Source organism: Hirundo rustica, chromosome 3 (genome assembly GCF_015227805.2).
Source record: "Hirundo rustica isolate bHirRus1 chromosome 3, bHirRus1.pri.v3, whole genome shotgun sequence".
Classification (NCBI taxonomy): domain Eukaryota; kingdom Metazoa; phylum Chordata; class Aves; order Passeriformes; family Hirundinidae; genus Hirundo; species Hirundo rustica.
In genome coordinates this window covers 11,516,944-11,530,096 of record NC_053452.1, presented here as the reverse complement: position 1 = coordinate 11,530,096, position 13,153 = coordinate 11,516,944, and the positions used below count along the sequence as shown (strand labels likewise).

Below are 13,153 nucleotides of genomic sequence, written 5' to 3'. Positions count from 1 at the left end.
TTACCCAGCACAACCTACTTTTTCAGTTTCTCATCAAAACACAGAAGGGTTGAAATTGTTAAAATGGCCCCAGCTGATTTATTAAAACAGGTCTCGATTCTGCTTTAACCTTTCCCATATTTGACCCGTAAGCATAAAACCACCTAACAAGTAATCTCCAAACCGTGACTCAGGGATCCTTTATTCCCAAGTTGCCTACAGCCTTTCTAGTTTTAAAAATTGTTGCCCAAATATAAACTTGTGATTGATCTCGAGGAACCTGCAGGTGGCAAAATCCCTGTGAGGCATGTTTAAACTGCCTCCTCAGAAACCAGGCCATCGAGTTCTGAGATTTCATGCTGTGGAGAATCACAGAATCCCAGAATGGTTTGGGTGGGAAAAGACCTTAAATCTCATCCAGTTCCGTCCTTCACTATGGGCAGGGATACCTCCCACTAGGCAGCTCCAGACTCGACCAGGTAGTTCCAAGTCGCATCCAACTGGCCTTCACGGACACGCAGCTACGTCAAACACCCGCTATCCCTAAAATTAACAACCCCACCGACGGCCACTGTAACACACAGCAACCCAACGCACGCGGCTGAAGAACCCCGCCTTCGCCGCGACCCCGCCTCCTCGCCTCACAGCGGCCCCGCCTCACCCGCCATGGCACCTCCTCCTCGCCTCACAGCGGCCCCGCCTCACCCGCCATGGCACCTCCTCCTCGCCTCACAGCGGCCCCGCCTCACCCGCCATGGCACCTCCTCCTCGCCTCACAGCGGCCCCGCCTCACCCGCCATGGCACCTCCTCCTCCCCTTACGTCGATGACCGCGATGCACCGCGGGAGCCGCCGTTCCCGCCCCCGCCTCCCGTGACGGGACTACACCTCCCAGCAGGCGCAAACGCGGCTGCCGCCGGCGGGGCATGCCGGGAGTCGAAGTCCCGGCGAGCCGCACGCCCCCCCCTGCGACGCGCACGGAAACCCCGTGCGTGCGGGCGCGGCGCTCTCTCGGGCCGCCGCCGCCATTCCGCGAGCAGCGCGGGCAGTCCGCGCTCCGGCCCTGCCGCGCCGCCCCTGCCCGCCTCGCCATGCAGATCTTCGTGAAGACCCTCACGGGGAAAACCATCACCCTCGAGGTGAGCCGCCGCCGCCGGGCCGCGCCGCCCGTGCCTGCCGGTGCTTCGAAACGCGGGGATGTGCCGGCAGGCAGCGGAATGCGCCGGGAGAGCCCGGCATGCGCGGGGAGACGCGGCCCTGCGCTGCCGGGGCGGTTCCGACCACGCGGTAGGAGCCGGAATGGCCGTGGCAGCACTGGGCCTGTGCCGGGAGCTCCTCGTGGTATTTCGACCTTTTTGTGCTAATTAAAATGTGTCACACGTTTTGATTCTGTTCTTCTGTTTCATAATAGGTTGAACCTTCTGATACTATAGAAAATGTAAAAGCGAAGATCCAGGATAAGGAGGGTAAGCTCTAAAGGCATTTATTGACTATTATATATTTATATCAATCAGTCAATATACGGTGTATGTATTATTCTGTCCTCCACTCTTGTGGATTGGCGTGTCTTATACAGATGTAATTTTCTGCAGCGATCGTGATTTTATTACAGCATGTTGTAGCTCACGTCCCTCATTTATTCTTGATTTGTGTCACTATTAGGCATTCCTCCAGATCAGCAGCGGCTGATCTTTGCTGGGAAGCAGCTGGAGGATGGACGCACACTGTCCGACTACAACATTCAAAAAGTGAGTAGGAAAGGCAGGACACAGCAGTGCAGTACCCAGGAATTGGCACAGGCAGAGCTGACGGACCTTTGCTGCTGAGTCTGAGAAAGGTTTTTAATAAATTCAGTGAAATCAAGGGATTTGGAGTAGTGTTAATGCAGAGAGCTTGGGATGCCACCTTAACAGCAAATAATCCTTTTACAGCTTTAGTACATGTCTGTCACTTGAGATGTATTTTCTCTAGGCAGAAGGAAGAGGGCTGTTTAAATGCTGCCCCTGCCATGAGAAAGCATTTAGAGTCTATTTCTTGTGCTTTACAAACAGGAATCAACCCTTCACCTGGTGCTGAGACTTCGTGGTGGTGCTAAGAAAAGGAAGAAGAAGTCTTACACAACTCCCAAGAAGAACAAGCATAAGAGAAAGAAGGTGAAGCTTGCAGTGCTCAAGTACTACAAGGTAGGTAGAATAACTGAGGGAGAAAGTTGGTGGAAACTCAGCTCTCACCAGGGAGGATATGGAGCCTGTCACTGGTCTGCACAGATTCTGGTGTATTTACTATTTTAACTCCTCCTATTTGCAGATATCCCACATGTTAAATAAAATACAATCTGTTGCAATTGGGCACTTCTGACAATACAATCTGTTGCAATTGGGCACTTCTGACACGTACTTCAAGGAGCTTGTTGTAGTTGCTGAGTTGCTGTTTCAGAAACTGTTACGCCAATGGCAAATACTCAAAATGATTATTGTTGCTAAAAGGTGGAGAGTGTACGTGAACCATTGCCTGTTTGTCCTTCCCAGGTGGATGAGAACGGCAAGATCAGCCGCCTGCGCCGGGAGTGCCCCTCGGAGGAGTGTGGGGCTGGAGTCTTCATGGCCAGTCACTTCGACAGACACTACTGTGGCAAGTGCTGTCTGACATACTGCTTCAATAAGCCAGAAGACAAGTAAATGTACCAGACAATAAAAATCTGAACTTCTTTATTTCTGTGATGCTGTGTTTCCTCTCTGCTGATGAGTAAGAAAAATCTGTGGACCTTTGGGTGCTGCCTGCCAGCTAGGGTGAAATACGTAGTGTAAAACTGGAGCACCAATTTGATTTAAAGAATACTGGGTACAGGCTGTAAAAGGGGAAAAACAACAACAAAAAAAACCCAAAAAAACAACACCCAAGATAACCTTAGAAGTGGTTTCTTTAATGTGAGACAGTTCTGATATGGAAAAATAGTTAATTCAGAAGTCTAGAATCATGTTTGCAAGTGGGTCAGTGCTAGAGAATTGGGTATGGGAGGCCTGGTGACAAAATGCAGCCAACACACTGAAACACTGCACAGCAGCACTGGGAGGAAGGAAGTGGCTCAGTTATTTTGGAACCAAATAACTGATAACTGATATTTGTTATCAGAAATATTTTACCATGATGGTTTTGCACACTTGAAGTGCTTGTCGTTACCCTGGTCGTTTATCTCATGTTCCAGTGAGGGCAGACTTTACATGATCGAAAAGCAGAACATTGCAGATGTAAAATGTATCTGAAGTTCTCTGATGTAAAGAACAGCTCCTGTGCATCTCTGAAAGTTCATTTAATGTTAAGAGTTAAAGGTCAGCCAGGAACATAATACATATCCTTTAGTGTTCACATGAAAATGTCTTTAAAATCCTGGATCCCAGGAAGTTGTCTGTTGAACTTCTTTTTCTTCATAACAGATAATTTCATCTCCAATACTGAACTCCAGATTTTTGTCCAAACTCAATCCACAATCCATTCCTGTTTTTATTACCTGGACATCGTCTTTATGGTGCTTCAGTGATGATAAACATCCTACAAAGAGAAAATGCATGAGACACGCCACCAGCTGCAGAGCAGAGCAGTGGTTTGGTTTACCCTTCCTGCAGGATTAATGTTTCACTTTGTAGCTCCACAAGGAAAGCAGGAAAACAGGGATTGGGGGTGCTTGTGGTTAATGGAAGTCAGACACCAGCTCCTTTTGGCAGGTAGATCCTGTGATGCTCCTACCAGCCTACCAAAGATAGTGGTTGGAAAAAAGTCTGGAAACGATACACTGGCATTTGGTGGCTTTCGTCTCCATCCTGGACAGAATTTAGGATTTCTCTAGGATCCTTTGCACAGGCTTCCCAGGAAACTAGGAATATCTAAAAATACTGAACACAATCCCCGTGTTGTGGCAATTCCACTCACCTTTCCAAATAACATCGCTGTTGCGGATTAGCTTAAACTTCATTTTTCTGTCCAGGAGCCCCTTGTGCACTCTGCATCCAGCCACTGGAATTTTGTTTTTTCCTACTGTGACAGAGAAGGTGTCAAGAACAGAAGCTTCCCCTAAAAGAAAAAAGTAAAACTGAAGTCCACAGAAATAACCAACTGGCACGAGGCAGAAGCAGGCTCCATTTTTCTACTTGTCCTGCTTTAAGATAAAAAAGCGGTTACAGAAGAGCATAGAATTTTGAGGCAAAAATGCATCAATGAAAACTCACCTATTGTAGTCTCCACCACAGTTGGGGGCAGCCTGCTGTTCAGCTCATCCTTCAAGTCTTCTATAAGTTTGTAGATAATGTTGTGAAGTTTAATTTTTATTCCCTTTTTATCAGCCAGCTTTTTGATACTTTCATTGGCTTTCACACTGAATCCAAGTATTACACCTGTTAAATGAAACAACTGTCAAGTGATGACTACAAGGGATGAGTCTTTGAACAGCTAAAGTGAAATTCTGCAGCACAGGGTACATTTTATTCTTGCTTCTCTTTTAAGGGGGGACCATTTACTTCTCCCACTGGCACATGGACTGCTACAAACCTACCAAAATAAATGGCCCAAAAAACCCCATAGAAGGTCCCTGATGATAGAGCTGGAGATATCAAAGCAGAAAATACACACAGCTCATGCAAAGGACACAGACCTGTCATTTTGGGCTGGAAAACCAACTTACTTGTCCAAATAAAGCTGGAAGTGAGTTCTGAATGATTCTTGCCCGCCTGTGAGCTATAGCAGGAGCAGTGACCTCACTCTCTGTAGCAGGTGAGAATTATGGGGTATGAACAGCAACAACTGACTCAGCCCTACATCCAGTTGCCTCCCTGAGCAAAAGGAAACGATTTTCTAACCTGCTTTTCTAGCTTTGCCCTGCATGAGCTTCATAAAGCAGCCAGGGTGAAAAGCCAGAATTTAACCTTTAACAACTGAATTTCTGGCAAGAGCTTTTCCAGAGTCCTTCCATTTCCATTAGACTTTCAGCCTCCCCTCCTGCAATTTGCCTTGCTAATTAATGAGAAAACAAAACCTGACTGAGGCCCACCCATTTTAGTAAGTCTGTAACACGATTTTTAAACACACACCATTAAATGCTTCAGCAAGATTGATATCGTTTTCACTGATATCTCCCATTCCAAAGTAGACAATATCCAGTTTGCATTCATCCTCACAATCGTAGCTGTCCAGAATGTTCAGAATAGCTTCAACAGATCCATCCACATCACCTGCATGGACAAATGGAAGTACTGCTGGCTTTGTGTAAGTCAAAAACACAGAAATACAACTAATGTCAACTCCACACTGCGCAACAGAAAGTCTTCTGACAACTGTAACTCTTGCTATATTTTGCGTAATACGTTAAAAGCCAAACAAAAAGTCTGTCAATTCCAGAAATAGACTGGATAAATACAGAAGGGACAGCAGCTCTACATCTGCTGTCACTGTCAGGTCAAGTTTGCAGGTTTTCAAACTACAGTCAGTGCTTGAGTATCACTAAATGAGGTTAAACCAAGTTCCTCCTATCCCACTTAAATACATAATTGTTATTTTCCTCTATTTTGCTGATGCAAAATGCTTATAGCTTGGGGTTTTTTTACATATATAGGGTTTTATGTATGTGTGTATATACATAATAGGGGTTTATATGTATGGGCTTCATCCAGGAGCTCCTGGGTGTTTTGGGCACGTTAAGTTTTCCTGTTGCTCTGGTGGCCCTGCTAACAGCACATCCTCCTGACCTCTGGATGTTTTCTGATGCCCCTGCTCTTAAGAGAGTTCAATAATGGTTTTAAACTTTTGGTAACAAAGTTTTGATCAAACTTTTGGTAACAGAAACTGTGTTTAGCTTAGAGCTCTGATTCAGACTGAGGATTTGAGAAGCACAGAACCACAGGAGCAGCACGCAGACAGGGACAGCACCTTTAACTATTAATGACAGCGTGTTTTCATCCACCTCTGTTCTCTCCTTAGGCCTTGAGAACATCAGATGCTTATTGGCCTTGTACAGCACTGCCTTCCTCTGTCTCCAAGTCAGGTGGGCCAGCTTCTGCTGCTGCTTCTCATATTCCAACCTGTGTTCCTTTTGCTTTGCTTCAATAACTTCCAGATCCTTCTTCATCCTCTCCTGTTGTTCAACATAGGTCCTCCAAGCCACAACTTCCTGTGCCCTTTGCTGGGCAGGAAGACAGAAACATTACCTTTAAAGTACTGCATCAAACACCCTGCAATTTCATCCTTTTGCATCTTCTCTACAGGCTCGCTTATTTTCCTTCACTTTTAACTATAGGTTTTGCAGCACACATGGCAGAGAATGAGATGAGCTTTTCCTCCCTGAGCTACCACATGACTCAAGGCCTATTTTTATAGTATCTCTGCACTGCAGAAGAGAATTATTGTTCATACTTTCATGTGGTATTTTTCCAGCTCACACAACACCTATTTCAAGCTGTATTTTATGCATTTTCTTTTTGTCAGACAAGAGTTATGTCTTACTCAAATTAAAACACTGATCTCCTCAAGTATTGGATTGTTTCTGTGGGGATGAGGACAGTCCAGCAGAGGAAAGGTGGAGAAGAAAGAGCCAAAATGCAAATCCTCATTCCTCTTCCAGAGCATCTAGCTCAGGTCCCTTAACCCCCACTCTCGACCTTTCATGGGATTATCCAGGTGATTAAAAGCTCTCACTTATTTTTTTACTCAGCTCCTTCCCATCCTTGCAGCAGTCTGAGCTTTGCACTGAAGAGTTCTTTCTGTACCTCAGACTCTACTTCAAGGATTTCATCTCCTGCTGAAGGGGATTCCTTCCAGCCCATGATTTCCACAGGGATGCCTGGTGAGGCTGCATCCACAGCTTTGCCATTCTCATCGAACAGGAAACGCACTTTTGCCCAGGTCTTCCCTGCAACCAGAACACATCCTTTCCTCAGAGTTCCTCTCTGGATGATGGCTGTGGTGAGTGGACTAGTGAAGAGCAGAGGAGAAAAATAACAGACAAAATTCAAGTGATGTTTCTCCCTGTCTTCATGGTCAGTGTAGGCACAACACAACCAGAATGGATTTGTGATCCATTACAAGCAGAATATTCCTGTGATGATTTACTAAAGCACTCACCAAATTTTTCATTTAGTTAAAAAGCTCCAAAATCTGTATTGTACTCTTCATTTCTCCAGATCAATCCCAAATCTGACATTTGTGAACCCAGCAATAGGGTGATTTCACACATTAAGTGAACCACCACCAAAAGAAACCCAACCCCAAACACCAAATCCCAGCAACTTTGTAGGATTCAGTTCTTTTTTAAAGAGGCCAGAACACACCTTGTTCACAGAACCTGAAATTGAACTAAGACACTTAAGGGCAGAATGTCATGTTACACAAAATTTGTCAAGAATTTTGTATGTATTGACTGTTAATTTCATCATTCCTGCTTTTTAAATGACATTTTAAAAATTACATAAGTTTTATCATTTTAAACTGCTTCTCATCACAGGATTTTCATTTCAGGGATATGATTAATTTTGCCCCATCAGTTTATAACCTCTTGTGTTGCAGAGTAGTATTTCAAGACTTTGGCTAGGAACACTGCAAAGAAGGCTTTCCAGCTTTATTTACTGAGGCACAAGTCCCCTCTCTGGAGTGTCTGTGTTGTCACCAAGTGCTCCACTGAAGCTGCAGAGGTGGCACTTGACTCACCCTTTCCCTTTGTCTTTCCGAGACTCAATGATCGTGCCCTCCACCAGTCCCGTGGCATCAGCCTTCAGTTCCAACATCTCTGCCAGAGCAACAGTTGCCTCTGCCAAAACCATCAGGTTTTCCCCCTGCATAAAACCACACAAAAGCACACAGAATAAATTAATTGCCCATGCAAAGTGAGATCAGAAGTTCAATCTTTAATGCCAAATTCCCCCCCACTGAAATGTGATGACATTTAACACCCAGGCAAGACTTCAGGACATCAGACACAAAACTGTTGGACTGAATTACCAGTAGAAAAATGAGATATTATTGCTTGCTGCAAGTCTGAGCCTCAAAATACACTTCACTGTGTATCAAATAATTCTGGCAAGAGCCAGTAGCACTGAGCTCATGGAAAGATATCAGATACCAGGAAGAGAGGCATTTTATTTTTCAGCTGCCAAATAAAAATGCGTCTCCCTGCACATATTAGAAACACGTGAACACCATCATTTTTTTTCTACCACAATCTTACCTTGAGTGCAGAAATATTTACAGCCTGAACATCACCTCCAAACTCTTCACAGACCACATCGTGAGCCAGCAATTCCTTCTTTACTCTTTCAGGATCAGCTTCAGGTTTGTCACATTTATTAATGGCCAGGATAAGAGGAACTAAAAAGAGAACACACAAACTCAGCCAAACCAACCTAATCAAAACCTGCTGCTACCACCACAGCTGCTAGAAAAGGTTAGAGCGAGTTATGACCGCTTAGAACCGATCATCTCACTTGGTGCCTCCTCCCTGAGCAGCCACCGAGATCTCAGCTACCAGGAGGAAGCTGGAGGAGTTAGCCACGTAGAGAAGATATAAAACCCCAAACAATGAACCCGTCTTGCTAAATATTCGTATTTTAGGCTCTTTCTGTAATACTGCAACATTCAGTACATTTTCAAACATAGCAGGGGATGATGAATGGGACTAGGACAGTTACTTCCCAGGTTCTGTGGATTCCAGTCCAAGGAGGTTTTTTTGAAAGGTAAAAGCAAGGTTCCCAAAGCCCCCCCACTCCGTACCTCCTGCATTTTTGGCGTGCTGGATGGACTCTATGGTTTGCTGCATCACTCCATCCTCTGCTGCCACCACCAGAATGACGATGTCGGTGACGTTGGTGCCTCTCGCCCGCATGGCTGAAAAGGCTGCGTGGCCAGGAGTGTCAAGGAAGGTAATCTTTTCCCCAGAAGGCATGTGCACTGTGAACAAACAACACAGCTTAACATCAGCCTTTCACCCAGCTTTATTTGATGTGTTGTAGATCAAGCATCGCTCCTTTGAGAGTCATGTCATTTTAATAATAACGACATGTTTTAGAGAGTCAGGTAATTGTTGGCATGAAGGTCAAAGGTGCTGTTAAATCCTCAGGAAAGAGAAAGTGTCCTGGGACCTTCCATAATCCAAAATAGCCTAACGTCAACTTGTGCAGACAACTCAACTCATTTCAAAGTTCTCTGTACACAGTTATGACAGGTATCAGCAACAGACGTTTCATGTCACGGTTTCCTTTCTCACCGTTTATGTGGCAACTTTTTTTCCCCAATGAAACGGCAGCAAATCAGCTGGCTGTGTGAGATGGAGAGGAAATTGTGTTACACCTGAGCACATGGACTTGGATCATACCAATAAAAGCCCCAATGTGTTGTGTGATGCCTCCTGCTTCCATCAATGCCACCTGGGTTTTCCGCAGGCTGTCCAGTAAGGTTGTTTTCCCATGATCCACGTGTCCCAGGATGGTGACGACGGGGGGCCGTGGGGTCAGTACTGCTGGGTCTGCAGGAGGTCTGTAATTGCAGCAAAAATAGGAGTTGTAAATGCCTAAAAAGGAATTCACCGGGCCGTGTCCACCACAGCACTCGCTGCCACACAGTCGAGGCCGCCACCTCCCCAAACACCCCAAAAAGAACAGTTCACAGCGTACCTCTTCACAGCATCTGTGTTTTTTCTTTCCTTTTCCTCTTTCAGTTTTGCCGACTTATACTTCATTCCTGATTTTTGAACAATCATCTTGATGTGGTCTTCACGTAAGACAGAATCTGGTTCTACTGAATCAAGGTTAATATCTGTGTACAGCAGCGCTTCATAAATATGATCTGCAGCAAACATAAACACACTTAACAATTACATCCACAAAAACATGTGGGACAATAAAACCCAACCTGCTTCATCAGACTTCTCATTATTTTCTTTGTGCTAATAAGTATTATTCACCAAGCAGTTTTCCTTTAGTTAGATTTATCTAGAAGTTGCCATTAATCTATGTACTTTCAGAGAACTTTTTGCAGATTTACTGAAAATTACTGTTAGCTGCTACAATCTTATTTTCCACTCAGATATTCATAGCTTACTTTTCCACTAACTCCAAAAGAGAAAACAACTGAAACTCATCTAAAGCAAAGAGCAAAACAGTGATTCAAGGAGGAAGGAAATTTGATAAATCTGATCACATGCTCCTTTCTTTGGTTCTAGAAACACAGAACATACTTCAGTAGTCCAAAATGATTACAGGGAGCAATTCCAGACAAGTCTTGCCACTCCCAGTTAATCAAATGACTGTTCTAATGAAACACAAATTGCTCCTGAACTCAAGATTCCTACTCCTACTCTGGAATTTGGGCTGGCGCTCTTTAGCCACGAGCTCTTAACTCACACGGGTCCAGCTCTGACAAACCAGGGTTTAGGCCCTGAGAACCACAGCCACAAGGAGCAGCCTGCATTGTTCTGAGGCCTTTCTGCTGGAGAGGGCAGACAGACCTGGCTTCTTCACATTTAAATGTCTGGCCTGGTAATCTGGACGGCCCAACTTCTTTTCTCTTTAAACTGCACCGTGTCTCCCACCATTTCCTTTGGGATTGGCATGACCTCCCTTCCCAAGAGAAGGATCCACAACCACTAACTAAGGCCACTGAACATATCTTTGCCTTTCCCACTGGTGGAAGGTGTGTGACAGATGTTGCTGTTTCAGATTCCAGAGCAGGCTCTCACCTATGTCTTTGCCCATAGCTTGTGCCAGTTCCTCCACAGTCATCTTCTGCCTTATCTCCACTTCACCTTTTGCCAGGGGAATCTTCTTTCTCTTCTTTTTTGTCTCCTACATGGAATTAGACATATACGCATGAATATAAACTAAGAAATAACAAAAACAATATTAAAAAGACAGTGGTCTCAAGCCATATGAGGTAAACTCATCTTCTTTACTGTAATACCAATTAATTACAATTAATGAATGAGTCAACACGTCAAAATGAACACTTCAAATGTATAGCACACTTAATCTTTTTGCATTTTTAATTTTTCAGAACAAGGACAAAAAAATCAATAAAACCATTTCCATTTTTGTTTGTAATAATTTCCTCCAGTATCAGCAAAAATTCATTATGCTATTGGTCTAAGTATTTGAGAGGGAATGGCAAAAAATTATACATTAAGTACATTTTGGCTCATAGATTCATAACAACTTCTACACCCATGAATAAAGCGCTTTTTTTTCTTTTTTAATTAAAATGTTTAACCCGAGCTCTCATACTTTCTACACAAACCCAGGGATTACTGGATGCCCGTAATTACCTCCTTTGTGGCCAGATGTCTGCACGGTGATAAGGCAGCACTGATTAATCTGTGTTTTGGGCAGAGCTGTGGATGCAGAAGAAGGGACCCCACGGGACGTGCAGGCAACTGCACAGGCTTCCATTGTGCACCACAAACTTCCCTGGAGGACAGGGCACGCAGCTGCCGGCAGGCACCACGGAGCTGCACCAGATTTTCAAACCTCAGCAGCAACCCTCGGTTCATTTTCCCACTAAAAACACAAAGCACACGTTGAGATCAGGCTTGAGGCTCAAAGATCCTCCTTCTCAGGACAAAATGGACTGGAACAAAGCACAGACATTATGTTTCCAAACAGGCTTTTTAAGACAAAAAAAATTTAAAACAATTTAGGAACTGTTCCAGTTTTTCCATTTCCTTCTGCACTTTACCTTTCTCCATTACTCCACTGCAGACACGCAGATTTACTAAGAGTTTACAGAACTTTCATATTTCTCCTCTGATCTCTGATATAAACTACTAATTCCTCCATTGCAGATTCTTTGACATCTCCTACAAAACCCCCCACATTTGCACTCCTCATGCTATACTGACAGAATTACCCAAGTGTCAACTACCTCTCTAAGCCAGCAAAATGCCCTTTATCTGAGCATTTCAAGACAAAAGCACCACTGAAGGACCACAGCATGGCAGTGACACCAGTGCCGTCCTCTGCTCAGAGACCTCCTTCCTGTGAGGCTAAGCCCTGGCTCGGCAACTAAGCCTCTGTCAGATCACCCACATCTTGTTTTAACCACCTTAACTTCGGTTTGAGTCGTTTTGCCAATTATCCTGTACAACAGTCTCCTCCCTGAGCTTCTCCTCCTACTTAGCGCTGCCTGTTCCACACTGGCACAGGCTGCCCCGAGAAGCTGCGGCTGCCACAAGCCTGGAAGTGTCCCAGGCCAGGTTGGACGGGGCTCCCCGGGAATAGTGGAAGGTGTGGTGCCCCTGCCCACGGCACGGGGTGGAGCAGGATGGTCTTTAAGGTCCCTTCCAACCCAAACCATTCTGTGATTCTGTCCTGCTCAGGAATGGAGTCTGTACCTTCCATGTCTCCTCTCACAGGTGTCCTTGTGTCACCCTCCCTGCAGCTGCAAAAGGCAGGGAATGCTCTGGCTTCCTCTCAGAATGGCTGTGTGCCACTTAAAACCTCCCTTGCACCCGAACACCTGCCGGAAGTGAACACATGACAAACTAACCAACCAAACCCAGCTATTCTGGTGAGTTTTTTAACCCTCAAGAGAACATTAAAGGGGCTGAATCGGTAAAACCGAGGGAGCCACGGAGCTGCCACAAGACGCTGCACGCACATAAGCAACACAAGGTCAAGGCGACGCTGGCCCAGCTCACAGCGGCGAAACCCACGCCAGGCTCTGACTGCGGAAAACCCTTCCCGGCTCCCAAAGCGGAGGAGCAACACTCCCGCTCCTGCTGCTCTCCCGCCCATCATTCTGGCTGATTAATACCTGTCAGCTGCAGCCCACCCCCGCCGCGGGGGCAGCGCCTTTCTCCGAGCCCCCGGATCCCGGCCTTGACAGCCCGAGGAATGAAGGAAGGACTGAAGAAGGAAAAGAGAAAAGGAAAGGAAAGAAAAAGACCCCACGTCCCCTCCCTGCCTCACGCCGGGAGTGCCGCTCTCTGCGCACGCGCCGCGAGGGGGTGCGAGGGCACCGCGCAGGCGCAGCTCCGACCCTCGGGCTGCCCGGGCGGGGGCGGGGCCTTGCCTCACGCGAGGCGGGAAATGCCCTCAGGGGAGGGGGGACATGGATCCCCCCACGGGAGGCGGGAAATGCCCTCAGGGGAGGGGGGACATGGATGCCCCTCACGGGAGGCAGGAAATGCCCTCAGGCGAGGGGGGACA

The 13,153-nt window shown here is 45.9% G+C and overlaps 2 protein-coding genes across 4 annotated transcripts; one reads left to right on the top strand and one right to left on the bottom strand.

Annotated features, from left to right (window-relative positions):
- Positions 1-984: 984 nt before the first annotated feature.
- Positions 985-2,689, top strand: RPS27A (ribosomal protein S27a). The gene is made up of 5 exons (XM_040059175.2): positions 985-1,117; positions 1,390-1,444; positions 1,641-1,726; positions 2,030-2,161; positions 2,507-2,689. Exons 1-5 carry the CDS (start codon positions 1,070-1,072, stop codon positions 2,654-2,656), a joined length of 471 nt encoding a protein of 156 aa, XP_039915109.1. The 5' UTR covers positions 985-1,069; the 3' UTR covers positions 2,657-2,689.
- Positions 2,690-2,880: 191 nt separating this feature from the next.
- MTIF2 (mitochondrial translational initiation factor 2) lies at positions 2,881-12,953 on the bottom strand. 3 transcript variants are annotated; one of them, XM_040059172.1, is made up of 15 exons: positions 12,759-12,953; positions 12,337-12,461; positions 11,272-11,503; positions 10,690-10,795; positions 9,626-9,797; positions 9,328-9,488; positions 8,727-8,903; positions 8,185-8,324; positions 7,668-7,792; positions 6,731-6,935; positions 5,895-6,147; positions 5,060-5,200; positions 4,202-4,366; positions 3,906-4,046; positions 2,881-3,527 (listed from the first exon to the last, which is right to left on the bottom strand). In XM_040059172.1, exons 3-15 carry the CDS (start codon positions 11,494-11,496, stop codon positions 3,358-3,360), a joined length of 2,181 nt encoding a protein of 726 aa, XP_039915106.1. In that variant the 5' UTR covers positions 11,497-11,503; positions 12,337-12,461; positions 12,759-12,953; the 3' UTR covers positions 2,881-3,357. The 3 variants fall into 3 exon arrangements, with proteins under 3 accessions (XP_039915106.1, XP_058275818.1, XP_039915107.1); XM_058419835.1 differs by lacking the exon at positions 12,337-12,461 and having other exon boundaries at positions 12,909-12,947; XM_040059173.2 differs by lacking the exon at positions 12,337-12,461 and having other exon boundaries at positions 12,759-12,937.
- Between the last annotated feature and the right edge of the window lie 200 nt (positions 12,954-13,153).

Coding starts and splice junctions, on each gene's coding strand:
- MTIF2 (XM_040059172.1), bottom strand. CDS start 11,496: ATGAACCGAGGGTTGCTGCTGAGGTTTGAAAATCTGGTGCAGCTCCGT. Junction 10,796..11,271: donor GACATCTGGCCACAAAGGAG/GTAATTACGGGC, acceptor AATTCCATGTAG/GAGACAAAAAAGAAGAGAAA. Junction 6,148..6,730: donor TCCTTGAAGTAGAGTCTGAG/GTACAGAAAGAA, acceptor CTTCCTGCCCAG/CAAAGGGCACAGGAAGTTGT.
- RPS27A (XM_040059175.2), top strand. CDS start 1,070: ATGCAGATCTTCGTGAAGACCCTCACGGGGAAAACCATCACCCTCGAG. Junction 1,445..1,640: donor GAAGATCCAGGATAAGGAGG/GTAAGCTCTAAA, acceptor TGTCACTATTAG/GCATTCCTCCAGATCAGCAG. Junction 2,162..2,506: donor CAGTGCTCAAGTACTACAAG/GTAGGTAGAATA, acceptor TGTCCTTCCCAG/GTGGATGAGAACGGCAAGAT.